The sequence below is a fragment of the Bombus vosnesenskii genome, unplaced genomic scaffold (assembly GCF_011952255.1).
Source record: "Bombus vosnesenskii isolate JDL3184/JDL3185 unplaced genomic scaffold, Bvos_JDL3184-5_v1.1 scf7180000013294, whole genome shotgun sequence".
NCBI classification, from domain to species: domain Eukaryota; kingdom Metazoa; phylum Arthropoda; class Insecta; order Hymenoptera; family Apidae; genus Bombus; species Bombus vosnesenskii.
In genome coordinates, this window is record NW_022882945.1 from 1610273 (window position 1) to 1638052 (window position 27780).

The following is a 27780-nucleotide window of genomic DNA, read 5'->3' on the forward strand; positions in this document are numbered from 1 at the left end:
CACGCTATTTCCATACTTGGTATATTTTGTTTTTAAGCAAAGGAGTTATCTTGAAACAGTTTCTTTGTATTTTGGTAGAGTGAATTAGTTGACGCGTGTATCTGGTGTCTAGGATAGGAGATCGAGATAAGGACCGAGTAATTGGGAACGTTGGATTTCCACTTTTGCGAGAGAAGAAGCTGAGTTATCACAGAGAAGCTTCTTTGCATTTTGGTGTATCGAGTTGAACCATGCAGAAACATACGCGGATCGAGACCAAACTCTCGTTTGGCTGTCTCGACTACAGTTGTTAGGTTCAGACGATCTTCTTCGAAAATCACACCATCTTTACTCAGAATCTTCGGTAAACACTAAAATCCCGAGGGTTTCGGTCATTCAATCCCTAACATCCTAAGTATTCAGTGATATCCTGAAAGGATCAAATGGTGTTGTCATACCCATCGAACAAAGGACTCTTTTCGTCAGTAGTTCCACTTCTGTGAAGCTTTTCGTTATTCGGTCGAGAAATTCTCTGTTTAACCCTTTCACGATGGTAACCTGTCATCAGTAACGTACTCTTACTTTTTCCTGACTTTTGAAGTGATTTTGTCGATACACGCAAAAGCAACCATGCAATACTTGTGTCAACAGGATTAATTCAATATAATTTATGTAACCGCAACGTATGTATCAGTAGTAGTGAAAATGTGAATCGTCAATTGGTGCAGTGCGGTTTAGTTGATTGATAAATAAGCGATAAATAAATTAATCAGAAAAGTGTTATGAATTAATCTGCCGAGTGTTGCAGTATAAGGTTATCGACTGTGAAGTGCAACACGTTGATAAGAAAAATGAAAAACGCGTGAAGGAAAATATAATTATCTGTAATTTGACTTTCACCATGCGAACTCTCGTGTAATAAATCGTTACGTCGAAACAGCATTGCGTAAGCATCGTGTCACACGAGAATTACCTGTACTATATTTCGATTGTGGATTCTTCGGCAACATTTCGTAAAAATTTCACTTTACGAACATAAGTAAAAATAAATAATACTAATGATATTAAATACCAGTAATCAGATTATTTATTAAAATTTCTCCCTCTAAATCTTAGGTATAATTTATTACTTTTAATATTTCATATAATCTTTTATACTATTGTATATACATTTTGTACATGTGGGCATCTTTAAATTTCTCATAAATTCATAAACATCCACAGTTCAACTATTTTTACAGTTTACCTTTCTCGAGTCGCACTACTAAAAGGATAAGAATGTCACGATATGGCACAGAGAAATTAGCAAAAATAAGCTCTTGACGTATCACTATATCATTACAAATAGATCAAATTTTGCAAGCAGGAGACATATTTTCTCGTATAGATCGCAAATTTGTACAGGGCTGTGTTCTTCAGCGGGATAGTCCAAACGAGGAGGAATCCAAGACGTTGCACCACGTTCGAAGTATCGTTTGGATATATCAGCCGGCAGATTAGGCGACGACTTGAGCAGAAGCTGTTGGGAGAAGTTGGCATTATCGCGTTCGGATTCATTGATTCCAGAAGGAACGTCGGGAAGGAGGACCGAGACAGTGAACTTGCTGCCATTACAGCGGCTGTTATCTGAGCATTTGAATGAAATTGCGATGTCCTACGACGTGTGATATCGGCACTCTACTTTCAGCTAGTTACCGTTACCTTCTTCGCCGGTAATTCGCGGCTCCAGATACCGAAGATTCGAGCATGATAACGTTTGTTGCTTTCGGATCGAAGCATAGCTAAAGCAGGATCTTGAATTTAATGCTAAGACGAATTTGAGAAAGCTTGTCACGTTGCGATAGAATTATCATCGTGTGAATTTTAAACTAGAACGATGACTTAGGAAGATTTATTTAAATCTCTAATCAATTTCCACCACAAATAGAGTGAGACCAGATTTCGAAAAAAGAAAATTTAACGCGTAGGCTACTGTAACGAATAACCAGAACTCGACGTAACAGAGTCACGAAGAATTAACAACTAGCAACTTGGACAGTCTAATTCATTCCGTACATTTCGCCGATATCCCAGAGCTCTAGCAGCTAGAGGAACGATACAACTAAAAAAGCTTCCAAAGAAATCGGTTTAAAGTGGAAAGTTTGAAATAGAAATTATTAATTACTCAACTATACACATAGCGTTTATTCAGATAACAGCTTGTTAATGTATACAATATACGCGACACTGAGCAGGAAATAGTTAACTAAGCTACGCGATTATTATCCGAAAGCTCAGATTCCACCAAACTGAACGAAGCAATCCACGCTCCTCAAGGAAGCAAATTGGTCTCCCAAGAAGGAGTGCATAAAAGCTGCGGAACAATTCATTAAACCCGACCAAGCAGCCAAGGAACAAGCAGTTAGCCCGCCCCATTCCAGTCAGTTGTATAATATAATTAACCGCGACGAGGCACAGGAGCGAGCCGCGGCAAAATCCTTTGGAATTCGTTGGACGACACGCCGAAAGAGAAAGAGAGAGAGATCCCTTCTGACGCTTTCCTAAACCCTCCGCCATTCCCCTCGAACGTTCGTACCCAAACCCCGGATCGAGAAGTCCCCTCTCCGTAATCCCCTTCAGGGTCGGGGATTTCACGATCGCTAATGAGATTCCGAGTGTCAAAACTCCGGGCCTGGGCCGTGTCTGGAACACACAGGCCCCCGAGACACGCACACGTATACGACGTGGCCACCAAATAACGGATCGTAGCGATTAGATGGTACCGATAAAGGTGTCCTGAGGTGGGCTCCAAGGGAACAGGTATACGACGAGTCGCGTTCTTCTCTGCCCTCTTTCTCCTTGTCACTCTTCTTCGTCTTCGTCTTCGTCTTCCTCTTCTAACTGACTTATACGTTCCCCGAGAGAACGTAAAAGACAGAAGACAGAAAGAGAGAGCGCGAGGCGGGGGCGGGTTGGGGCTAGAGGTACGACGGCGGTGACGGTGGAAGGGAGGAAGTGGCGGAGGACGAGAGCAGAAAAGATAAAGAGAGGACTAAAGAGCGGAGATTAGCGCTAATGCACCATCGAGGGAATGGGATGGTATGGGGGCGAGGTCCATCGTATCTCTCATATTTCAGACCCCCGTGACGTCGTCCGAGATACCGAATCATTCCCACCTAGAGTCGACCGTGTATTTTTAGACGGTCTCTTTTTCTTTTCGCTCCGCTCCCGTCTTCCGACTCCGCGAACCATCCACAGCGAGCCTTCCTGTTCTCCGCGTGAACCGAATGCTCCAAGGAATCAGTGGACGGTAACGTGTATTGTAGCTTTTTTTTACATGCGGATATTGAAATGTATCGTGCAATTGGCAGGGGTGTCGCGTTTGTTGAAGATCGTTACTGCGAGATGACAAAGGTGGGCGATGTTCTCAGCGTGATCCCTGAATTCGATGGAATCGTTAGTGGGCGGTGAATATGTAGTTTCTTTCGGTGGATGGGTTTTCAGTAATGAATATCGAAGTTTATATCGTACGTTTGGTGGATGTCGAAGCTTTCTCGAAGTTGTGTAAAGTTGGATGAAGTTTGAGGAAGTTTGTACTTACTTAAGATGACGTGGGTTGAGATTGTCTATAAATTCTGTAGGATATAAAAATAAAAATTCTTATTTAAATATAATAAAATTGTAATGATTACCGATACAATTAACCGTGTGCTTAAATTATCGTCGATTGCTCTAGATGTACGATAGAAAACCGTAAGTTCGGAGTTTTGATCGAAAATGGAATTTCGTTTCGCAAGGAAGCGTGCACTTTTCGCCTAATTGCAAGCGCGGTTAGGCGTTCGATCGCAAACGGCTTCGCTATTCCGATAAATAGCAGCGCGCGCGGCTATTGAAAAGAGCAGGAACGTAAATCGGAGGTTAACGTTTGTCTCGACGTTAACCTTTTCCACGTGAGGCGTCGACACCTGAGATAAGGAACGTCTGTTAAGGGTACATGGATCTGAGTCTAATAAGCTTCTCTCGGTTTCTGCGAGATAAATATCGGTGAGCGCGAGCACACGGTATTCCGTGCAACTGGCGCGAAGTGATTTACAAGGATCCTGGCCCACACATCGCCGGATCGTTGGGAAAATTATCCTGAGCAAAAATTGCCAGACGAACGCTCCTTGTCGAGAAACTTTCGATAGGTTAACTCGCTGATATTCAGAATAATTTCGTAAAAAGGATAAACGACCTTATAAATCGGACAATTTTATTATATAAGTCTAATCCTTCTACGTCCTTTGAATCATTTTCCAACGAATCGTAGTTTTCTATCGTTAAAAAATTTCACAAATACGAAGAAAGTACAAGGGAATCGTTACGTGTTATAATAGTTGAATTTTATCATCTTGAAGCTTTTCTCAAATATATCAAAAATATCAAAAACCGTTTTATTTGTTAAGATAAGATCCAGATCGAGACATAAAAGTTTCAAGATTTCGGAGTTAAAAGCTTTTTAAGAGAGTTGAGATTTCAGGACGAAATTTTTCTCCAGTAAGTTAATTAAAATATTTATTTTTCCATGGTCGAAATAAGATTGGAATTTCATTCACAGAAACCGTGGTGTCTCGGTAAAATGCTTTATGAGAAAGGAATCTAAAAAGCGGTTTGAAAGATAAACTTTTAATTGATCTCTTTAAAACCGCCGCTTTAATTCTGTATCGAAACGCGGAGGACGCGCTATTTACGATTCTGTTGGAAACGTTGGAAATATCATCGCCAGCAAGATGTCGCGTTCACCATAGAGCTTGTAAATCGTCTCTTGTAACGCGTTCGCAAATTAACGACGCTTTCAGCGAATCGTTATCCGCTCCGACTGTCCGCACTATGTTTTATAGCATTATAAACTTCGGCCGTGCATTATCGCGAAACGTTCGATATCTTTGTACTTTGTATTTCTCAATCAGTTTGCACCACGACTAAATCAACGAATTTTGGTAAACAATTCTTTTCGTTGTTATTTAATCTGCCTTTTGTTTCTTTCACTATCAAATTCACTGTCTCGATCATTTTCAATCGAACTATATTCATAAATTTAATCTTGTTTGTTCGTTTAAAAATTTAGATATCGTTATACGATATCGTGGTACGCAATGGTGAGAAAGATAGTTTGAAAGATAATTTTTCAAAATGCAATTGTATTTCACAAGAGTAACGAGTTGCTTGGTATCTATTTTAATATAAATATGTATTTCTTAAACTCTTTACATTCATCGACGCAAAATTCTCTCACCAACGAAGTTTAACTTGCCGTTATCGATTCGTCATAACAATAAACCACCCCATAACTACTCTTATTTTTTATTTCAACGAAAATAATCATTTCAAATCTCCTTCTACCTATCGAAATAAAATTGTATTGTTAGCTAAAATCTCATTTCCCATTAACCGCTCGCTACAGCGGCTACCGTCCCATAACCATCCCTAATCATCAAACGCGAATTACCCCACCATCCAACCACACGACCAACGATCAGGACATACAAATCAATCGACAGAGTCACCCTCGTCGTTACATCCACACTCCATACTCTAATGTGAGCTGATGCAAAAAGAAATCATGTCGTCGATTCGGACGCACGAGCTTACACTTTGCATCCATTTGACCAACAAGTAGAATGAAGCCCGAAGTACAACAAGAAGAGAAAAATGGTGTAGCATTGAAAGGGGTGCAAGGGGGAGGGGAAAACGAAGCAGAGTCTCGGTACGAGCGTCAGCAGCCAATTCACGGTGCCAGATAACATCGAATATTTTTCGAGTGAATGTTAGCAAACGTCCAAAAAAAAAAAAAAAAAAGAAGAAAACGGGATGGAACGAGTGAATTTCGTAGAGAGAAAGAGAGGCAGGCAGACAGAGAGAGAGAGAGAGAGAGAGAAGTAAAAATAGTGCAAAGGGAGAAATAGGGGCGGATAAAAAGAGATGGCGAGAGAACGATCAGCGTGGGTGGAGGACGCTAAAAGGCTTGGACCGAACTTTTCGACAATAACCGGCGGCGGGCAGGCCGTTATTGAATTTTTATTGGCGACGACGAGTCAATTTGCGATTAAACCCACCCTTGTTATTCTTCCTCGCGCCACCGGCTCGACACGAGTTCGACAGTTCGTTTAAAGGAGAAGCACCTCGTTTCCCTTCCTTTCTTTCTTTCTACCCCTTTTTTTTCATCCATAGTCGAGGAGAGACAGATCGACTAAAACATGAAACTTCTTAAGGGATGATAGACAGGGGTAAGTGGATGGATGAACGGGTTTCTCTTCGGAATGACATTTGAAATTATTATGTCTGTCAGGTTGGGCATTCTAAGATGATTTCTTAAGGTTCTTTAGTGGCAAGTTTTAATCGTTATTGGATTTCGTGTCTCAAATCGCTGAACCTTGGATATCAAGGGAAATCCAGTCTGGTAATATATTTTTGTTTGCTTGGAAATTGAGGACTGTCTTTAACGTAATAAAAACAAATTCTTACTCTATACTTTTCGAAAAGTTATTAGCCGTCATTCTCTCGATTTGTCTTGAGAATGATCTTATACGCGAGATATCTTATGTTATAACAGAAGTGTGAGGAAGCTTTCGAGTTGATAGTGAAGATGTCCTGCCACGTGTTCCAGAAGACGTCGTATATCCTTTCGACACTGTTCAAGGAAATAGAAACGGCTTGGCACTTGATCGAGAACCGGAAGCAGCACGTGTGGACTTAATGGATTCTTCGCGTATGCCACTTAACCGGTTGTAAGAGAAACGATCCTCACCTGTCGTTACGTAGGGTGGTTACGTGTCTTAGGGATGGGAACGAAATTCTAGTCCTAGTACTTTCGTCGCGAAACTGTTGAAGCAAGTATTCCTTCACAGAAATCTTCTTTTCTTATTAAAATTTCGTTTGCGGATTAATATCCTTACGAGAGAAAAAGGTTTTTTAAATGTAAATTTCTTACAATCTTTTTGCCTCGTCTAAAATTTTGGGAACAATAATTATTACAAGTAACTTTTAAATGATTTTGTGGTAGTCGAGTGACACGTTAATTTAGGCACATCCGAATTTTTGTGTATTTTTTTTTAAATTCTATGAAATTTCCTTTACTTGTGTACTAAATCAAGTGCAGATCTTGATTAAATTTTTTATCTCTGTTAGCTGATTTTTCAAAAGATAGCCAAGCTTCCAAAAGGACTTTGGACGATATGAACAGTGATGAAAAATCGCAAAATAAAATTTTAACAAAATGCACGAATACAACGATTGATAAAATAGAATAACATTTATTCGATAGGCAAATAGAATAAAATTAAAAACAGAATAAATACAGATATAACATACACGTTAAATGACGTTGTAGAGATAATTAACGAACTAAAGGGATTAACAAAATGATAATTAAAAAGAAATGAAAATAGCCGTGCTAATGAAGCATGTACGATAAAGTTGGAACGATCCGTTTGCATGACCATTCAAAATCATCCATCCATCGAATTCGAGAGGCTTTGGAAAGGGTCGCTTCTCACCTGTCGTCACAAAGGGTGAACACGTGTTCATCGGGTGAAAAACCACGTACAAACACACGTGAGGGATGAACTGTGCCTCGTCGGCCTCCTGACACGATCGACCATCGATGCTAGATCACTCTTGACGGGATTTCCCGTTGTTTTACCAACGTTGTGAATTGTCTGGCGCAGGAAAGTGACAATTACGAAACAAGTGGAAAGAATGAAAGACCGATATTCTTTCAAATTCTTAAAATTCCAAAACAGTGTCAAATCGTTCACTCCTTCGTTTTCGCATTAACGAATTAATTTCTTATTTCGTATTTACCTTTCACAGGCAAAGTGGATGGACAATGACCGATGGACTATATCAGAATTACAAAATTCACAAAACTTTAAAGTACAATAAATAATAGGAAATAATAGAATTTCAAATACAAAGGTAACGAATCGAAGAATGTTCTAAATATTCCAAACATGTTCCTTCCGTTTCACAGCGAGTCGCCGCGTTTTGCAACTTCCGTTTCGGTCGCAAATCGACTTCTCGAGCCGTCTGTCCGTAAAAGGCATCGGTGCTTTTCGAGGGGTTTCGCTCCATGTTAATGGCTTAATGGCGAGTCGATGTCCGATGAAAAAGGCCAACATTTCATGCTGCGTGACCAATACCCGTAGGACAATTACACGCCTCTTTTCAAGCTCCTTCTGTACCCCTTTTCGTGCTAAAGCCACCGATATCGCGAAACGCCGCTGATAACAGCGCCGGTTTTATCTTATCACGTGGAAACCCTCGTTTCACCGTCGCGTCGACTGGTCTCTTCTTCTTCTTTTCCTTCTGATGTTGCGTCGACTTCTTCGTCTTCTTTCTAGAGGCCATATTACTGCCGTTCGTCGGGGTCCTTCCACCTCTGACAGACAGTGGGTCCATTTATTCGCAAATGCCAAGGCCGAGGGAAAGATCGACGATCGGAGGTCTGGCCGGAGGTCGCGGAGGTCCGAAGAATATCTGGATCACCAGACGAGCGTCGACACGGAAAAATGATTCAGAGAAATTGTTTTCGTTTGACGATTCTTACTTAGCCGACGTAAGTCGTCGAAAGTTTTCGAGTTTGTAGATTTTTCCACGTTATTGTTCATCCTCTGTTGCTAAGTTAGGGTCATTGACTATTAGACTACGAATTTTTATGCATTTATTCAAAAGTGCATACAAAATATCTATATTATGTTACTAGACAGAATATTAGGCGATAGAACAAACTTTTGTTTCTTCCAAGTATATGCACTTAGGTTACAATCTTGCTTTGTTAAAATTTTACTCCTCAGAAACAAATCGACGTAACACAAAAAATTATTCGCGAAAAAGCATTTATACGTCGGGAATTATCAGATGGTCCTATCGTGGTCGAAATTAATGGTAGAAACAGGCGACCACGAGCGGAAGCAGAAGTCCTGAAAGGATGGATTGCTAGATCCTGATCGCTGACCAGTTGAGCGGGACTCCAAAGAGTCCTGGAGATAGCGGCGTGATTGCCGGGGGTTGATCGACGATTTGTCAAAGTCTCTCCACGAAACGGTAGAAAGACGACGACCGTGACAATACCGTCTGGTTCTATATTTAATGTTGCATCGCAAAAAAGCATCGATGGACCTTAGACTCAGACGTGGTCCCGAGTAACAAAAAGTCTGACTGTTTGTTTCTTCTTTACTTTTAAATAACGTCCCTTATATGCGTTGATATATAAGGAAAAATGAATTCTATTTTTTGAAAATGAATTTTATCCATTTAGTCTACTCCCCAAAATGAATTCTTTTTATTGTTCTTCTTATAAACTTAGACTTTGTGAATATACATACTCCGAGCGTATAACGAAGTGAAAAATGTCAGGCAATTTTCATATCCCACATTTTATTATTTCATCAAGTTCTTCATTATTTCATATTTTCGTTCTAACCTTTAAACGTGGCTTTAAATGACCTATATCTGTATAACGTGTTGTGCTTGAACAACACTTACCTACGAGGTCTAACTGTTAAACATTCAGACACCTTGTATATATAAGAAACATTTCTCGCTTGAGAAAAGCAATTGAAAACGAAAAAAGTTAGCATCATCTTCGGTCTTCTCTAGTATCTTCACAATCTGCATTAAGCGTTAGCGAAAAGTCCCTAGAAACTGCGTGCATTCAGGTGTACCGGGAGCGTGGTTTCCGCATTAAAAACGCGGCAGCCTCCGCGATAGTGGTTCTGACGTGTATATCCTCGGCCGCAGATGTCGCAAAACGCCCGGAGAGCAGCCGACACCGAAGTTCTCCGATAGCCTGATGGTCATTTCTCATTTGCGTAATCTCACGCTGCCCTCCTCCGTTTCTCCCATCCTCGTTCCCTCTCCTCGTCCAGCTCGTCCCCGTTTCGCATGGAAAGAGAGAAGGAGGAAGGGTGGTGGCTCTTCCGCGAGAGCTCTCTCGAGGGGGTGGCTCGTGCGAACCATTTGTTCCGCGGGGCGGTTTTGACGAGGCGAACTCCCTGCCCTAATCGCTGCGGCCGTAAACGCGACGCCTCCACCGGGAGCTAATCATAATTGCGCGCCACGATAAAAAGTGTCCGGCTCTTTTTCACCGTCCGAGGCGCGCACCGCAGGGCACGGCCGGACGATGACGAAGCGGCTCGTTGCAACCCGCCCCGGATATATCTCGCCCCAGTGCAAGTGGACTGATGCGTCCGCGTAATTGACCCCGAAACGCTGTTACCACGCGATGTTGCGATACCGATGGAGAAGCATCCTTCTATCGTTCGCTCGACAATTGGCAATCTTGTTACGAATTAGTTTTGGATTAAGAGATATCTCTTGGCTGAGGTATGAAAGGATGAAAGTTAGAGAGGCAGGTTTTCTGTCAATTTTCTAGGGATCTCGAGATTTGGTGAATCACGACGTTTGAGTCATGCTTTTGTGTCTGAATATAAGTTGTACCAAATGTGATATGTAATAAATGTAACGAATCGCTTCGATCGGTGCTTCGAAAATGTAGAAGGAATGGTATCGTTGTGCCGTAAAGAAAGAACATAAGATTAGGCGATTAGGCAGTTTCATGCAAATTTGTAATCACAGACGTTGCAATTACACGGTACCGAGTTCACATTCCAGCACTTTTGTACGATACCTTTTTAACCGTCGTGTTTTACATCTTATCGGATTTCAGCGTCTGCCGATCAAAATAAAAAATCGAAGGGAAGAAATCCAACAGCCAAATTCCGTATGCGCCCTTAATGACCCAGTTTCTCTACGGAGAGTCAACCCAGCTCCCCCAATAGCTCACCCCGCCCCAAATTATTCACGCTTACCCGAATCGATGGCCGTGACTGTGACACGAGCGACGGTCATCTCCGCTATCCCTGTCCATCTCTTCGGACAAACGAGAGTAGAAGCTGGAGATAAAAGGATACGAGAAATCAAGGAGAGAGAGAGAGCGAGATAAACTGTCTGGATCCGAGGAAGACACCAACAAGAAGCAACGAGAGATGAAACGAGAAAGTCGAAGAGAGAGGAAGCTATCTCTCGCGTCGTCTAGACTCGAGAAGCCGTTCCTGGATTTTCTCCCCCGGGACCCTTGGTATATTCCATCCTAGGGGAGAGGGGACGAACAAGAGAGAATCTTTCGAGACAGTGAGACCACTGTTGAATCTGTTTCTCCCCTCCTCGTCGCCCTCGAGGATCTTAACGAATAAGATAACACGGCGCCAGGGAGTTCTCCTCTCCTCTCTCTCTCTCTTTCTCTCTTTCTCTCTCTCTGTGCGCATCTCTCCACTTGGACAGGCCAACGGTCACCGACACCACGTCGATGATCCATCCTTGCCTGTTCAGACATCTCACAGCCCCGATTACGCGGAATCTCTTGTCCCCTCTTTGCTTTTTCACGCTTTCGCGCTCAACGATCCTGTTTAGTCCTGGTAATTCGACGTAGCCTCTTCGGTGGCTTCACTGAATCGAGAACATTATCGGCGCCGGGCCGATCTTTAAGACGTGTTAAGTGCCATTGATGAACTGGTACGGCCTGGTCAGATTTATAAAGGGTGCATATTACAATACCCATTTGTTTGCAATATGTGTCAGGTTGAGTGTGTGAGAGAGTATTATATGATGATTCGTTGGTTTGGTTCAAGGGATGTGCACGTATACAAAAATGTATAAAAAAAAATATCGAGAGTAAAGTACATGTTACTATGTAGAGGATGGTTGGCCGTGTGGTTTAAATGACGAGATTACTCGATAATGAAACCGTCAAATGTATTTAAAAATAATTAATAAATACAGAGAATGGTCGCTAAGACGCTCGCTACTAACTGATTCGCTAAAGACTGTGTATTGAACGCTAATAGAATCGCTCGAGTCTGAGACTGAAGAACTGGTCCTCTTACGATCGCGTTCGTTTATTTATACTGGTCGGGGGAGTACCTGAAAATTTAGATTCGTCTGTGTTTGACGATTGCACGTAACGGCGACATTGTTTTGCCCGAAGTTTATTTATTATTACATTATGTATGTCCTAAAGATGTTGATACCCCGAGGCAAAACAACAACATGATTCAAAACAACAACAATTATATATGTAGAAAACGACACATTATTTTATTGAAGCATCGCCTTTATGTGAGTACCAGGAAAGATATGAATCTATGTACCTTAAATATCCGCAGTTTACTGATAAGTATATTCCAGAATTCCTGCAGACTTTCCGAGGAAATTAGAAGAATCTAGATTAGAAGAAATTAAATAGTGGAAGAGTCAGTTTTGGATATAAACTGCCCACCTGTTTATATTTTGTGAAAACATACGTTTGTCTATTGAAGACTACTTTTACATAGCAATTTAAGGAAGTCGTTAATTTACAAATTATCCAATTATTATATTGTTAATATTACACTTTGTTACATCAAGTCATTCGTTTAAAATTTCAGTCCGTTTCTAAATGTTCTTATAGCTTAGTCGAGTAGACTCGCACGTATATTATTAGCAAAACATTAAAAAAAGCCAATTAACTGGTAGTCAAAAGTGACCAGAATAGTCGGCGTTGCCATAAATCATTCACAGCGGGACTAATTAAAAAGAAAGCCGCGAGAAAGACTCGAGTAGAAGTTCGACTGGTTCCCGCCACCAACGCGGAGTCGAACTCAAGCAAGGCCTGGGCCGACGATAATTTATTGGCAGGTAATTAGCGATCGTGCGAACGATAATTGTCCGCAATTTCGCAATCCCCGTGAACTGGTGCCTGCAATAATATCGTGGTAGCCCCTGTGGTTGCGTAACTCGTCGATCCAGCGAAAATCCAAACTGATAAATGCCCGCCGCGATGCGGAAAAGGCTGATAGAGAAGGAAAAAGAGAACGGGAAAGACACGATCGTTAGCGCCGCTGAAAAGGAAAAATCGTTGCATAATTAAACGCACCTGCCAATCGAAACGTTTGTCGAATTTATTTTCGATCAGTTTCGAATAACGCTATATATCGGATAATAGTCTTTATCAATAAAATCGAGATGTTATGATTTATTCCGACACACGTAATAACTCTCCTTTCGTATTCAGGTAGCAAATGAGAATCCTACCAATTTAAAATTCACTAACACGAGCAAGAATAATCCATCGTTCGTTATATTTGATTTATTATTCCAATGATTCGATTCCAAATCAACTCACTGTCTTTCGTGTCTTCTATTCTCTATATTAAGCAAATTCCAATCTCAACGAGAAAGTAAATACATTTCAAAAGTAAGTAAATAAAAGACAAAAAATAAGTTTCTATTTTTTGAGACGTATAATATTCGATAAGAAAATCACAATCTATTCTTATGGTATCTATTTTTAAGTTATTATTAATTAAGTAATTATTATTATTATTATTAAGTTTTTATTTTTTGAAACGTATAATATTCGATAAGAAAATCACAATCTATTCTTATGGTATCTTGCCGCTTGCTCGACGTCACCAATAATCTATCTATTTATTAAAAACCTATTATAAATCGATTAAAAAATATCCCAATGTAATTATTCACGTAGAAAATTTGAACACGATCATTTCCCTACACCAGAAATGAAAATACAAGTTCTATGGATTAACCGTTACGAAAGGAAATACACCACTATCCGTCACATCCGATGATCAATCTAAAAACACGAGTCACCCTCCAGAATCAAACCACCGAACGATCCAACTAGCCCCACCCTCGTTTTCCGACAATCGAAACCAATCTACATCAGGATAGAAAAAAAAATGACAGAGAAACACGTTTTACGACGTCGAGGAAGGTTCGTAAAACAACGCTCGAAACGGCGCGTATCCCGACGTAATAAAATCTAATCGCGAGTGCCGAAACGAGCCGTCGGCAACGTTCAGGAGAACGGTGTGCACGATCCACGGAGACAAAGAGTACGGTTATTAGATACAACCGTACCCTACGTGTCTTACGATCCTCCTTATCGTTATCGCCATTAGTCACGGAGCCCATTGCGCACCGTGTTACCAGTATCGGCCTGGTGTTATCGTTATCCGTTATCAGGCCGCGCTATCGGCGAAGTTCAAGCCTCGTGACGCCAATGACAAGAGGTAATTCTGGTGCCCTGAAGTCTGCCAATGACGCGATATATAAAACTCGTACGCTTATTTCTTTGCTTATTTACTCGCCAGATCCAGTCTAAAGTATTTACCGGTGTATTGATACGAACGATCATCACAATGGAATCGTTGTTCGTCGACGTAAAGTATGATTTCGATAATGGGGGATGATCGTATGGTCTTTGGAATGTTGAAAAGGATATCGATAAGAAATATCGATGGGATATTGGCTGTTATTTTTTACGACTATTCAGGGTTTTTGATAGTTTTATTTCGTGATTGTGTACAAGCAGATAATTTATACTAATTTTATAAATGATTCACTTTTATCTATCGTCGTTGTTTATTCGCATTTTGTATGCTGAAAATTTATAATGAACGTAACGATGCATATGAGAAGGTTGTTTTCGTGCATATTCAAAGTAGGAATTAATCGCATAATCTTCGCGATATTGAAACATGTTTTTTCCGGTTTAGAGATTTTGCCCTCGTTTAGAGTAGAATAGAGATAATTCGATTGTGTGGGATGATCGTCTGATTTCTGGAATGTTGAAAAGGATATCGGGGAAATATCGATGGGATATTGGCTGTTATTTTTTACGACTATTCAGGGTTTTTGATAGTTTTATTTCGTGATTGTGTACAAGCAGATAATTTATACTAATTTTATAAATGATTCACTTTTATCTATCGTCGTTGTTTATTCGCATTTTGTATGCTGAAAATTTATAATGAACGTAACGATGCATATGAGAAGGTTGTTTTCGTGCATATTCAAAGTAGGAATTAATCGCATAATCTTCGCGATATTGAAACATGTTTTTTCCGGTTTAGAGATTTTGCCCTCGTTTAGAGTAGAATAGAGATAATTCGATTGTGTGGGATGATCGTCTGATTTCTGGAATGTTGAAAAGGATATCGGGGAAATATCGATGGGATATTGGCTGTTATTTTTTACGACTATTCAGGGTTTTTGATAGTTTTATTTCGTGATTGTGTACAAGCAGATAATTTATACTAATTTTATAAATGATTCACTTTTATCTATCGTTGTTGTTTATTCGCATTTTGTATGCTGAAAATTTATAATGAACGTAACGATGCATATGAGAAGGTTGTTTTTGTGCATATTCAAAGTAGGAATTAATCGCATAATCTTCGCGATATTGAAGCATGTTTTTTCCGGTTTAGAGATTTTGCCCTCGTTTAGGGTAGAATAGAGATAATAATGGTTTTCGACGGAAAGGAAGGGTTAAGGATATAAAAGCGAAGAGATGCAGCTCGAAGGAGTTTTCGAAGGAATTACTACCTGTGATTAGATACAGCAACGTATACTGCATTAATTTGGTAAATAGGTACTTACTAGTCAATGTATGCGCATACTAATTCGATAGGTAAATGAATGTATCCACAAGCAGTGAAATTTAAATGTTGACTAAATAGCACGAGTTTAGTCTTCATTTAATAAAGATATGCACAAACATTCAAATTAACAATTTTGCTAGCGGATGTGCACACCAGCCACATAATTCACCAGGTGTAAACAAAGATGCATCATTTAAGTGAACACAGACTACTACGTATCTAACTAAAGTATTGTAGAAAAAATATCCCTTTTTTTCAACTGAATTTATTCCATAAACTCGTGCGTTACAAAGAGGTAACATAAATAATAGTCAGTTGCAAAGTTAATTAGAAAAATAATGCTCGTTGTACCATCATTTCCCTCTATCGCTTTATTAAAATCAAACCTTGAGATCGCCTAATGTTCTCACAGGACTCCCAGTAACCGCCTCTTAACAATCGAGGAAAACCCCAGCGCACACAGCCCCGTAACCGTATCAAAAGAAAAAGAAAGAGAAAATAAAAAAACATCGCACAAAACGAGCCATAAAATTCGCAAACTGCCGAGCGTTTCGTAGAAGCTGGCCGATAGAGGCAGACAGGGACGTAATCCGGCAGAGTCCTGGAAACAATCGTCGATTCACACCCCTTCCCAGAAGGAGGCGGTGTGTTCCGGTCGAAATCAGCCTTTTGCCGTAGACGCGAGAGGGAAAAGCGGTATGTTTGCCCGGCATTATCGTGAGGCGGCAGAACACGAGAGAGCCGGGGAAAGAGAGTGAAAGAGAGAAAGAGGAAGGCAACCGGTGCTGGGGACAGAAGCAGCCAAGAGGGAGCGAGAGAAAGAGAGAGAAGAGAGTGATAACAGGTAGCCATTGCCATGGGTCTCGGTGCCGCTTGGAAACCAGTGATAGCGCTTCCCCGCAACGGCGAGCATCTCGCTCCTCTGCGGTTTCGTCTTACCCTCAGCTTTTAAACAGTCTGTCGGAAGTAGCTTTCCGCGTCGCCGACGAGAGTCTGCCGTGCGCGTTAAACCGCGAGCGGCCTTGTCCGCGAAATCAACGTTCAATAGCCTCGACTAAGTCCACGCTAGAAGCTGCGGATTTAGGAGAACTGTCGACTGTCCCGTTCGTTGAAACGTTCAGCTTTCGCAGGAATAATTTCGTAATACGCTGAAGAGAGTTCGAGGAAGGACGTAATGGTTAAAGAGTAACGGCGCAGCTTTTCTTGGGGTAGTTCTGGTATTCTTGGAGGGAATTGTGAAGTGGTTCGGTGACGTCGTTTAGGGATCGAAGAATTTTGGAATTTGGGAGCTGCTGTGCTGAGGGATTGCTTGTTGGGTTGATGTACCCTTTGAGAGAAGCGTGAGAGGTACAGGTATAGGAAGACCATTGCATCCTGAACGATATACTTTCCCGACGTGATAAAGATAAGTTGAAGATGGAATTTGCAGCTCCCATTTATGAAACGTGAGTTATCAAAGAAAATGGCAGACGGATTTGCGATATTGAACTTGTAAGAAAATACGAAAAGTATATGAAAGTGAATGATCAAGACGTGCAGATATTTAGTGACAGCTGATGTAAAAGGAATCATACAACAGGACTGTAATCTTAGGACGCTAAACTTATTGCTCCAAAAATGTAACCCATCAGGAAACAAAGATATTTTACAGGAAATACAGGAAAAAGACCGATCATATGCAATATACGATACTCCGATTACCAAATATCCACGTACTTAAATTAACCATCCCTCACCAATTCTATAACACCACAACCTACTTAGTCTCGTCACACTTAACGCTACAACTGCATCGAAGAGAGCTGCGCGTCTTTCAATCGCTCGATAATCTTACAGTGCGAAATTTTCATCCATCAAAGCACACATAGATGCATACACAAGACAATCACATTTAACATATACAAGCTATCATAAATAATACTTCGATTGCCAAAATATCTACATTTTAAATCAACCATTTCCCTCGAATACCGCAATACCACAACCTACTTATCACCAATGCCCATCAGTCTCGATCTTACGACCGCGTCAAAAATCGTTCCGCATCTTGCAACCTTCCAAACTCTCGCACGAAACGGATTGCGTGAAACGAGCCACGTTCGAGCGTCAAAGCGACGAACCTGCTGGCCGGTTGTCCGCATTCAATTACCCTTATCGTGGTCCAAGTGTCAGACGTTATCAGCCGCGGGGCTAGTGGCCAGCCGTGACGAAAATTTCACCGGTCGATCGTGCCTCCTAATTGTCGTGGGTCGCGCGCGCAATTAGCCGCCGGTTTTCCGAGCGAATCGGCGTCGGCGTCGACGGCGGTGTCGACGGCAGTGGCCACGCGTTCTGCGTGTGCGCGATCGATAAGATGCCGATCGTGCCGGCTTATCGGGCAACGGGCGGCCGATAAGAGTCGGTCCCCGTAGCTGTCGGAGCGAGCGCGGCCAGGCCGCGATACGCGGATTATCCGCGTGGCTCGTTTATTCCCGTGCTCGCTGTTACAACGACGACAATCGGCCTACCGACCTTCTCTTGTCCTCTCTCTCTCTCTTTATCCCTCACGTTCTATCTGTCTGGAAATACAGTCGTTGTTGCTCGGATTGTCGTTACATCGAAGTTCAACACCAGGATGTATAGGGAGCAGGATTAATTGTTTGTGAAGGGATTGATTCGGTCTTTGGATAATCGGTCGAGGAGTTTGGTGAATAACGTTGGATATCGTCAAGTCCTGTGTAAAGTGTATTTTTATTTTGAAAAGAGATTTGAAGTGTTTGATGCACATGTTGCATAGTAAGCTGGATGGATAATTAATCTCAATTACCATCTTTGATCGATAATGATATATCTGAGACGTGGATTAAATACATTTGCTGTATTAAAAAATTGCGATAAGAACAAGCAAAGATTATTTTATAACATCTTGTTTGTTTACTTTGTCTTCTCGACTTATTATTCGCATGTTTCTAAACGATGATTTTTATAAAATCAAGGTAAGACGATCGATCTTACTTCTAAATATAACTCGAACTTCAGTCGAGAAGAACGATAAAACACCGCGTGTTAAGAACGTCGAGTGCAGATAATAAAGTAGATCGAACAGCTGTATATGGATGATTAAAATCCACAGATCGATGCAATGATCGATTACGATACCGGTAACGCTCGATGGAAGACGCTCGACTCGATTTACGTGAAAAGTTTCACGATTTACCGACAAAACTGTTATCTACGCTAGGACTCGGTCGATCCCTAATCAAACATCGAACACTGGAAAATCGCGTGTGTATGAATAAACATTCGAAGCACACATAGAAACAGGTAACGATCGTACACGATCGATGTTTGCGATGTAGTCGATGGATAGCGATAGAACGAGTCGCAATCGGACATGGCGATCGCGATCGCGATAATCGTCTGACGAGCATCGTGCCAATAACGTGACGCGATATCTCACGGGATCTACCGATCGGATCTGATCGACGTTCGATCGGGACCGTCTTGAAAAACCGCAAAGTGCTTGTCGACAATTGCGTCAAGTTGAGTCAACAGAAATCATCGTACTCGAACAAGCTGGAAAAATTGAATGGGATGCGCTGCGTGACCGACAGTCGACAAACACAGAATGTTTCGCGTGGTGGACAGTGAATTCGTGCAACAACGTGCTATTGGACTGTGTTGTTCCGACGCGCTACGTTGATGAGAATAAAAGGTGGATCTGAGAATGAATAGTGAGCTTGTGGTCGAGTAAAATTTCGATCGAAATGAGTATACTGTTGTGGAGGCAACGCAGAGGCAGTCAGCTCAGGGCGGAAACCACGCTTTCACTGACAAGTAAGTAGTTTAAAAAAATACATAAAAGATGGAAAGTTTTGAGGCGATGGTTGGTAATACTCGACGAAGTATGGAACGTAAACCAAGTTAATATTAAGGTACTTTGAGTATGAAAGTTATTTTTAATTTTCATGCGATCCTCGAATTTTCATATCGCAATTTTACTCTCGTAATCGAAACGAGAATTCATGTATGTTAGTAGCATAAATTTAAGAAATTGTTTACGATTTCGTTAAAGGAATATAGTTGGATATTTCTAGGACACTCTATATGCGAAATGCACATCCATAAAACGCAGAGTTCCGACTCGTATGTTGTTCTATCTGACTATCACTCTATCTTCCTAACAACGTTATCTCGTGTATACTTCGAAATTTCCCACTCAATTATGTTCGTATTCATCGTTGTCAAACTTCCAATATCATAAAGTATATAATGGAATAACCCGAAGTAAAAACGAAGGTATACAACGATATTTAAATTCAGAAAGCTACAGCCAAAGATGTTACTGTACAGCCAAAACACTCGTCTATTTCCAAGAATATTATAACGAGAAGATAAAACAACCTCGAAAGGTTGAAAAACCAAAAAGAATGGAAAGCAAAACAGAAAAATGTGGATCCAGTTCCTAGTACCGTTTCGACGATCGATCGTCTTGCGATTTCCCATTCGATTCGACGGGGGTGATCGAAAGCACAGGCAGAACGGGAGAGAAAAAGAAGGAGTTTCGTCGAACGTTGCCGGTCGCGGCCTCGGAGCGTTAATGGGAGGAGTTCATTAAGATCGCGCGATTAGTGGCTTATCGCGGCTAAGCGAGGCTCGTTACTTTACCGTGACGTCACTTCCTCCCTGTGTCGCCGGCATCGTTGTCCGTTGCCTCTCTTTCCGTCCGTGCTTCCAGCTTTCTGCCCGCCTCTTTTGTTCCCCGAATTCGAGCTTACACACCGTTTCCTTCTGGTTACTCCACGACTAGAGCATCGTTTTCCCTTCGCTGCTTTTCTTTGCTTGTTTTTCGCAAGAAATCCAAAGTACGTAGCGTTCAACACGCGAATAAACAATAAAATTTGATACTTTTTCGATTATATCTCTGGATATCAATAGGATTATATAATATTGTAATATAATAATATAAATATAATAATGTAATATGAAAAATATAATATAATATTGTAGGCGTAATTATAAAATTAAAGTGGCACAATTAGTTGCAAAATATGCGATTAGCGATGAACCTCTTGGAAACGAAGCGATTTATATTGATGGAGTCGATCGGTTTAATTTTTATATGATCCATTTATTGCTTGAAACTTTAATACGATTAAAAGAGTGATTCTGGGGATTTTAGGTAATCGTTCGTTGTTAAAAAACCTTCAAATTATGCGAAGATGAATTGGCAACGATTATGGTTTCGGTGATTAAATTGGAAACTGGTTCTCGAAGGTTTCTCGTTTAGCCTCGAAGAAAAAACACTTTTCAATTTCAAGATAATATAACATTTATTAAAGATCGCTGCTTATAATATTATGTTAATTAATTAGCAGGGCAAGGCAGAAAGTTTGTCCCCGGTGGATTTGAATATTCAAAAGCTTAGTCTTAGGTTAAGTTTCTGTAAAAGTTTCAAAAGTCTCTTTCGCAAATCTACTTACACAAAAATATTAATTCCAGATAATACTATCTTGTTATACGTAGAATTCTTCGTCCGTAAACTTCTATTAGAACATTATGTTTTTTCGTACAGCACTCCAAATCAAACAAATTCCAATTGATTCTCAAGAAGAAATATTGGGAAGGATTGTTTTCGAGTGTCGAAAGTAGATACAGATTGCGTGATCCAGATGGTAATCTCTCGTCATTTGTACGATCATTGGCTTTGTTAATCGTCGTACGATCATGAAATAACGATCTTATAACGGAGCTACGATAAGCCTGATAAATTGTCTAGACAATGGTTAGCGGTAAGTGCGGGATGGATCCGATCGATCTGGTCATTGATCGATATCGCGACCACACATTCGGTTATCTCCGCTTGGACTTTGTCCCATCTTCTGTTTGTTGATTTCCCTTTATCTTATAAACTTCAGCTCCGATAGTCACGAATATTCTTATGATACAATTACTGTGATCGATATCGCAGATGATTACCGATGACGTTTAATCTTCGGTTTCTTGAACGATAAACTGATATTGGTTCTTCGACAATAAATGAGGTAGGTCAATCTAGTCGATCGTGCCTAAGTTTTTACACGCGTAATCGGTGCCTTTTTGAAATATCTACGTAGAATTTCTGACAGAGAGTAACTGTAGTTTTTATTAAAATTTTGTTTACTAGTGTAATTTTTAAATTGGTGGGATTTTAAAGGATCGTAAAACGATCTACGTACAGTAATTCTTAACTCTGTGTGATTTTAGAAAATAGTAGAGTAATTTGTAAGTTGGAAGAATTGAGAAAGAATTGACTTTATAAATTATAGACTTTTAAGACAGAAGTAAGGGAAACAGAATTTACCGAGCGATAGCACAATTTTCACAACTCCTTCGACGTAATATTGCAACGAACTTATAATTCGTACGAAACTATTATTTTAAAGATACGTGTAGTTCGAACGATTACTAGTAGTTTTCTATCGCTCGATCAAAACGAATCAAATGCTACTCAAACTTAATCGAATTACTAATCTTCTTGATGGATTAATTACCGCATGGGAAAGATAAAACATACATAATATTTCAATATCTTTACGATTAACGGATATTAATCATTTCTTCATTACGATTTACAAACATTATATGTTTAATCTTCGAAGTTAGATTTAGCTTATTATTTTAGTTTATGGGATTAATCGAAAGATTCTCATCCTATCACTCCAGCCTAAATTCCCATTAAACTCCAATCTTGAAAATATTAATCAATTTTAATCGAAAACTCGCTCTCACCTCATCGAATCACCAAGTTTAAATTCACCAAACATTGTTGGACCCAGCGAAGCCACTTTTTAGCCTGTTCACCGGGCAAATTTCCGCTCGGTCGAAGGTGGGTTTCGTGGCGGATCGTCTGGTGCGCGAAACGGAGCGGTGGTCGATTTTCAGCAAGAGCAGACGCGAGTCGAGGCGATCGGTGCCGCGATTTCGAGGACAAGGGAAGGCCGAGGAGGAAAAAAGAAGGCCGATGGACCGTGTTGAACGGAGATGAACGAGGCGAAGGAGGTGGCGCGGAGGGTTCCACGAAAGGCAAGAACGAAATAAACGATAAGAGGGACGCCGGGTTAACCAACAAGCAAATTAACACGTGGGAGGGTCCGATCGGCAAATGAGATAATTGTGCAACGAGGGGCCCCTCGGGGCTCTTTCTGTCTCTCTCTCCCTTTCTTTCTCCCTCTCTCTCTCTCTCTCTCTTTCCTCTGCTTCTTCTTCGCTCTGTCTGTCCCAGTTGAGTCCGGCTGTATCGTTTCAACGTCGATTCATCCAACTGTCTCTCTCTCTCTCTCTCTCTCTCTCTTCGTTCATCTGTTTCGCATGAGCTTCACGAGCCACGAGGCGATCGGGAGAGGCGTGTTACCGATGGATGGGACCCATCGATGGATCGATCTATCGATCCCCACGGTATGCTTCGGTGTACCCCTCGCCCCAACCCTCTCTTCGGCTCTTTACCCGCTTCTCTCGTCCTTCGTACCTCGTCGCCATCGAGATTATAGGTGAGCACCGACAGCCACGGGCTTCTTCCAATACTTTGTAAGTTTATTTGCGATCCGGCTGTTTGTATCTTTATTTATGAAATCCTGGCGGAGGGGTCAGCCTTCCTTCTTCAATCGATCGCGCGCGTTCTTCCCTCTTCAACTGTGCCACGAAATTAATTATGCCGACGGAAAGAAGAAGAAGGATAGAGGATAGGGTGCAACGAAGCTCGTACCGGAAGGATAATGAGCGATCAATCGCGACCGGTCGATAGCTGTGTGCGTAAACTCTGCAGCTTGAACAGCGGTGATCGAGTTGATCTCGTTGTTGCTTGGTCCTCCCTTTCGTGCGTTATCGAACACGCCTGCGGTTTCGCGTTTCCAGTGCCGTTTTTCTTCTTATTTGTTATTTCCGATTTCTTTTTAACACCTTGCAATTCCAAATCCTTTTATTCCATTGGTCGATGAATTTATTTCGAATTTCTAGTACGTATATTGACACCCCATCCCTAAAAGTCTCTCCATACCTGCAGCTATTCAGTCCCAGCGAAAGAGATTCCTTTGAGCGAAATCGCACTCGGCAACCTTCTTGATGACAGCCTTTCCGGTGTAACGGCAATTAAAACTAGGACCAAGAAACGAGCCCACGGCGAAAAGGGTAGCGGTGGTCGGAAGAAGAGGTGGAAAGACGTAGAGGAGCGGTGTCCTGATAAACCGGGCTGATAGCGCGCCTCCAAACATTTGCCCGCGATAAGATCCCGTATCTCCTGAGAAAGCCCGGTTTTTATGCTCGTGCACGTTCTCCGTGTCCGTTCCTCCGCAAAAGCAGCCACCACCGCATTGAAACGATAGCGGACGCGAGTGCGAGAGAGACACTGGCACGGCGAATCGCCGGGGTGCGACGAGGACAGACAGAGCGTCTGGCATGGGCCCATGGTGTTGTTGTAGTACCGGCTTCAGATAGAGATAGCTATTTTTAATGGAAGTTCCTTCGAGTGCTCGAGCGTCGATAGCCGACCGCCTATCTACCGGCTGATATTTTTAATATCGGAAACGGCCAGATGGGGTGGCGGTGGAGGAGAGGCTAGCTAGATAAGTCTCTCTCTCTCTTTCTCTCTTCTACTCTCGGCCGGCAAAGTCGCCGATAGCGTGGATCCATTGCCCGTGTGTGACTGTCTATCTCTTTTCTATCTATTTTTCCCTTCTTTCGCTATCTTCCTCTCGACGACCGCATTCCAAAGCTTTTCTCCTCCTACTTTCGTCCTGGTGGGTATACATAGAATAACACCCGTTTTTTTCTTTCGCGATCGCGATCTAGCGCGAGGAAATCTGAATCGTAGCTCGATCAGAGTGACGTGGATCACTGGGTAGACGCTTCGCGGGGATTTTGGCAACACAAGATTTGAAAAAATGGAACGAGGAAATGGATGGGATGTTTCGAGCTTTGAAGATATTTATTGATAGAAAAATCGCTTTACTTTGCGAAGATACTTACAGATCTAAAATGTGACATTAGCGATTATATAGTTAGAAGACTGACGATTCTCTAATTTTGTCACTGACGATAGGTAGCGTAATTACGTAAGAGAAAATATACAGAACGAATTTGATTGCTACGAATGTAGTTTATGCATGCGAGTAATGGTTTACTTTACAGTTGTACAACGAAGAAATACAGCTTAAGTTTGATCCTTAGGATCGTATAGTTAAAGAACTAAATAGAACCTACAACAGTTTGTAACCGACTAATATATAATTATGGTATATAAAAATGATATATCTAAATGATATATGATTATATATCATTTGAATAGCATTATGTATAATATATAATTATCGTACCGGAAATAAGAAGAATAGTATAATGGTTGTTGAACTAGATCTGAGTGAAAGCATTCCGATCGTAGCTGTTGAAAAATGGTATTGAATCGTTGTCGTTGGTGGTACCAGAATCTCGTGAACGACTATCGAGGATCTAGAGCCAACAACAATTAGCCGGGGGTCAGAGTTCGGAGCTTGGTGCTGGCCTGCCACGATGGGCGGGTTTGCATCGCATCGAGGGCGATCCGAGTAAACAAATCATAAAGCCCGACGTGGAAGGCCTCCTTGCGAACGATCTTCTCTCGGTGAACCTGTCTGTTAATCTGATCTCGGACATTCTGCGTGCGTGATCCAGCTTTCACAAGAAACGTTGTACGAGAACTCTTCGACGAAAAAGTATGGAGCAATCTCAAAAGTAACGCGCAATCTAGACTCGCTACTACTACATACACGAGTTTCTCTCTTTTTCTTAACGTAACCAGGGACTTAACCAGGGACTTCCTTAAGTTTTGCCTTGGTAGTTTTATTCTAGAAACAATGTCTTTCAATTTTCTATTTGTTTTTATTTCAATAGAATAAACCCTTATTTCCACTCGAATCTCATTGCAAATATTTCTATTTTCGTGTAGCCTACGTTCATTTCTTTTGGATCGCAAAAAATACCACCGAAAGTATAGCGAATTTTTTAATGAAAGAAGAAAACGAATACACTCAAGTCGAAATAATAAGTCCTAAATAATTTAGCAGAATTAAATATTCGTTAAGATTAAAATACAAATCAAGATTTAAAAAAAAGAACATTCTCCGCTCTTTCTTCTGATCTTGACATCTTCCAACAAAATTTGCCATCGATCCTTTTCCTCAGTGTCCACCATACACGTTCCCTCGAAACTTCTTCGAACGCGTGTACCGTCTATCCTCGCCAAACAGTTCCGTCTCGTACCGATCTTCCTTCTCCTTCTTCCTCCACGTTTCTCGGTCCAGCTCTTATCCTTCCGCGGGATGAGAACCCGAGATGCCCTCCTACAGATACAAATGGGTACCTATGCCAACGGCGCAACCTGTTATTATACATTCCCCTATACAAACAACGTGTTAATCGGGCCCGCGCCCTGGCTCTGCGCCGCGTACGAGCTGGATCCCCCCATGCATCGCGAGCACAGGCTATCGGGCTACGCGCCGTGGAAACCGATTTATCGATCGTTCCGCGTGCATTTCTTCTTCTTTTTCTTCTTCTTCTCTTTCTTCTTCTTCTTCCTCCTTGCAAGAGGCTCGGTGTATGTAGCGACGGTAAATTGGAATACACACCGGGCCCGGTTCCCTTCACCCACAGATTTTGACCGTTCGAACAACGATTCCAACTGTTCTTTGCGTTCTTCCTGATGATTTTTTTTCCAGCCTCTCGAAGCAGGAACGAAGCAACATCGAGATGATGGGCCGCTGGAATGTGAACAGAGTTTTGGAGAATTTGTTACGTTGGTGTATTAAAGAGTGTTACGAATCGATTCGTCTTGTCGGTCTTTGAACCTTCTTACTTTTTGTGGCGAGCTTCCCTTTAATAGCGCAGTAATATTGTTTCGCTGATTCCAAACTTGTTTAAGAAACATGAAACATCGTATCTTGCAATGTTCTCATTGAAATATTCTCCATTTAGAAATTTTTATTTCTCGGGTGTTGTCGCTTTCTTTAATCTTCGCGTAAAAGATTGAAGGGAGTAGACAAATAAAAATTCTCAGCATTGAAAAGCTAACTAAAAGTAGGTGATTTGATGTCTGTTCTATCCAGGCGTGTAATTGTATCTTACAAGCCAAGAAATCAAAACTGACAATTCGATTGCTTAACCCCAAAACGATCCCAGCAGTCAAACTTAAATCAATTCACTCGTTTCAAAAACGGAAAGAAGAGGGAAAGGGAAACCAATCGTTAAAGATCGACGGATCCATCAGTAAGGAAACCGTAGAAGAATGTGGCGGGTCTTCGTGTCGAAGAGAAAGAACGAGAGAGGAAGGATCGCAGCCAGGGATGCAGCGGCCGGTATCTACGTTGTATCGTGCACGGGGCTTCGTGGTCAGGTCTCGATGCACCTGGTGCTCATCGTCTCGATCTCGATGCTGCCCGGGGCTTTCTCGCTCCTCCCCTGTCTTCTCTGCTTTCTCTCGGTGATCTTCGGCATCGACGCTGTGCATACCGCCACCCTCGTGAAACAACCACGAAACGCCCTGAAAATCCACTGTGAACCATTCGAGGATCGATCCGCGGTCGATTCACGACCGATAAGCGGACTGCATGCCGCACCGCCACGGAGTCCTGGTGCATTATGAAAACCCTTCGTAAGCTTGTACACCCGCTGGCGCGAGCCTTTCGATGTTACGACACGTCGTTAGCTGAAACATCCTCCCTTCTATGCGGACGTACCTGTCATCGTGAACTTCCCTGTTTCATAGTCTGTATGCTGTGTCCGGAGAAATTGAATTACTCATCGCAAAGTCGGTCGTGTTATCTGGTTTATTTCGATCGATGTGGTAATTTTGTAAGGATTGTTCATTTATTACTGAAAGGAAGTAGGTTATCTTCGAAGAAGTGGGATTCCTATGGAATTGAATAATGGATTGTGAATCGAATTATAAGAAAAGAACTATAACAGAAAATGGTATTATATTAAATTATTAGCCAAGATATAATCTTAATTGGAAAGTTTTCTAATTATAGAATTATAACATGAAGACGTTTTATAAGATTTATAATATTAGTTTTATTATATTTTGATACTAATCGTATTAACTATGTAATCAAAAATCATGACATAAACGAACCACCACGATCGATCATCGCCCCAAACCTCTCTAACCATCCATCTCAGCCATCCTAGGAAAAATTCACCTAAATAAAACCGACCACTAGTTATCAACCCTTCGATGCGTTCACTCCCCGCCCTCGCCCCTTCCATTCAGGAAACAACAACGATGCTCGAGTTCCCACAGACGAAAGAAATTCATGGCAATCAGAAAAGCCTCGTCTGCCAAACGACG

The 27780-nt window shown here is 41.5% G+C and overlaps 1 protein-coding gene across 3 annotated transcripts in view; it reads left to right on the top strand.

The window, feature by feature from the left end:
- The window catches only part of LOC117233021 (zinc finger protein ush), a 201799-nt gene that overhangs the window by 124315 nt on the left and 49704 nt on the right, over nucleotides 1-27780 (top strand). For 2 of the 3 annotated variants that reach the window (XM_033492865.1, XM_033492866.1), the window contains exon 1: nucleotides 19157-19259. The exons of the other annotated variant lie outside the window; for it this stretch is intronic. In XM_033492865.1, coding sequence (XP_033348756.1) covers nucleotides 19190-19259 — 70 coding nt within the window. In that variant the 5' untranslated portion in view covers nucleotides 19157-19189. Of the gene's footprint in view, nucleotides 1-19156; nucleotides 19260-27780 lie in introns of those variants that run through there. 3 annotated transcript variants of the gene reach the window in all.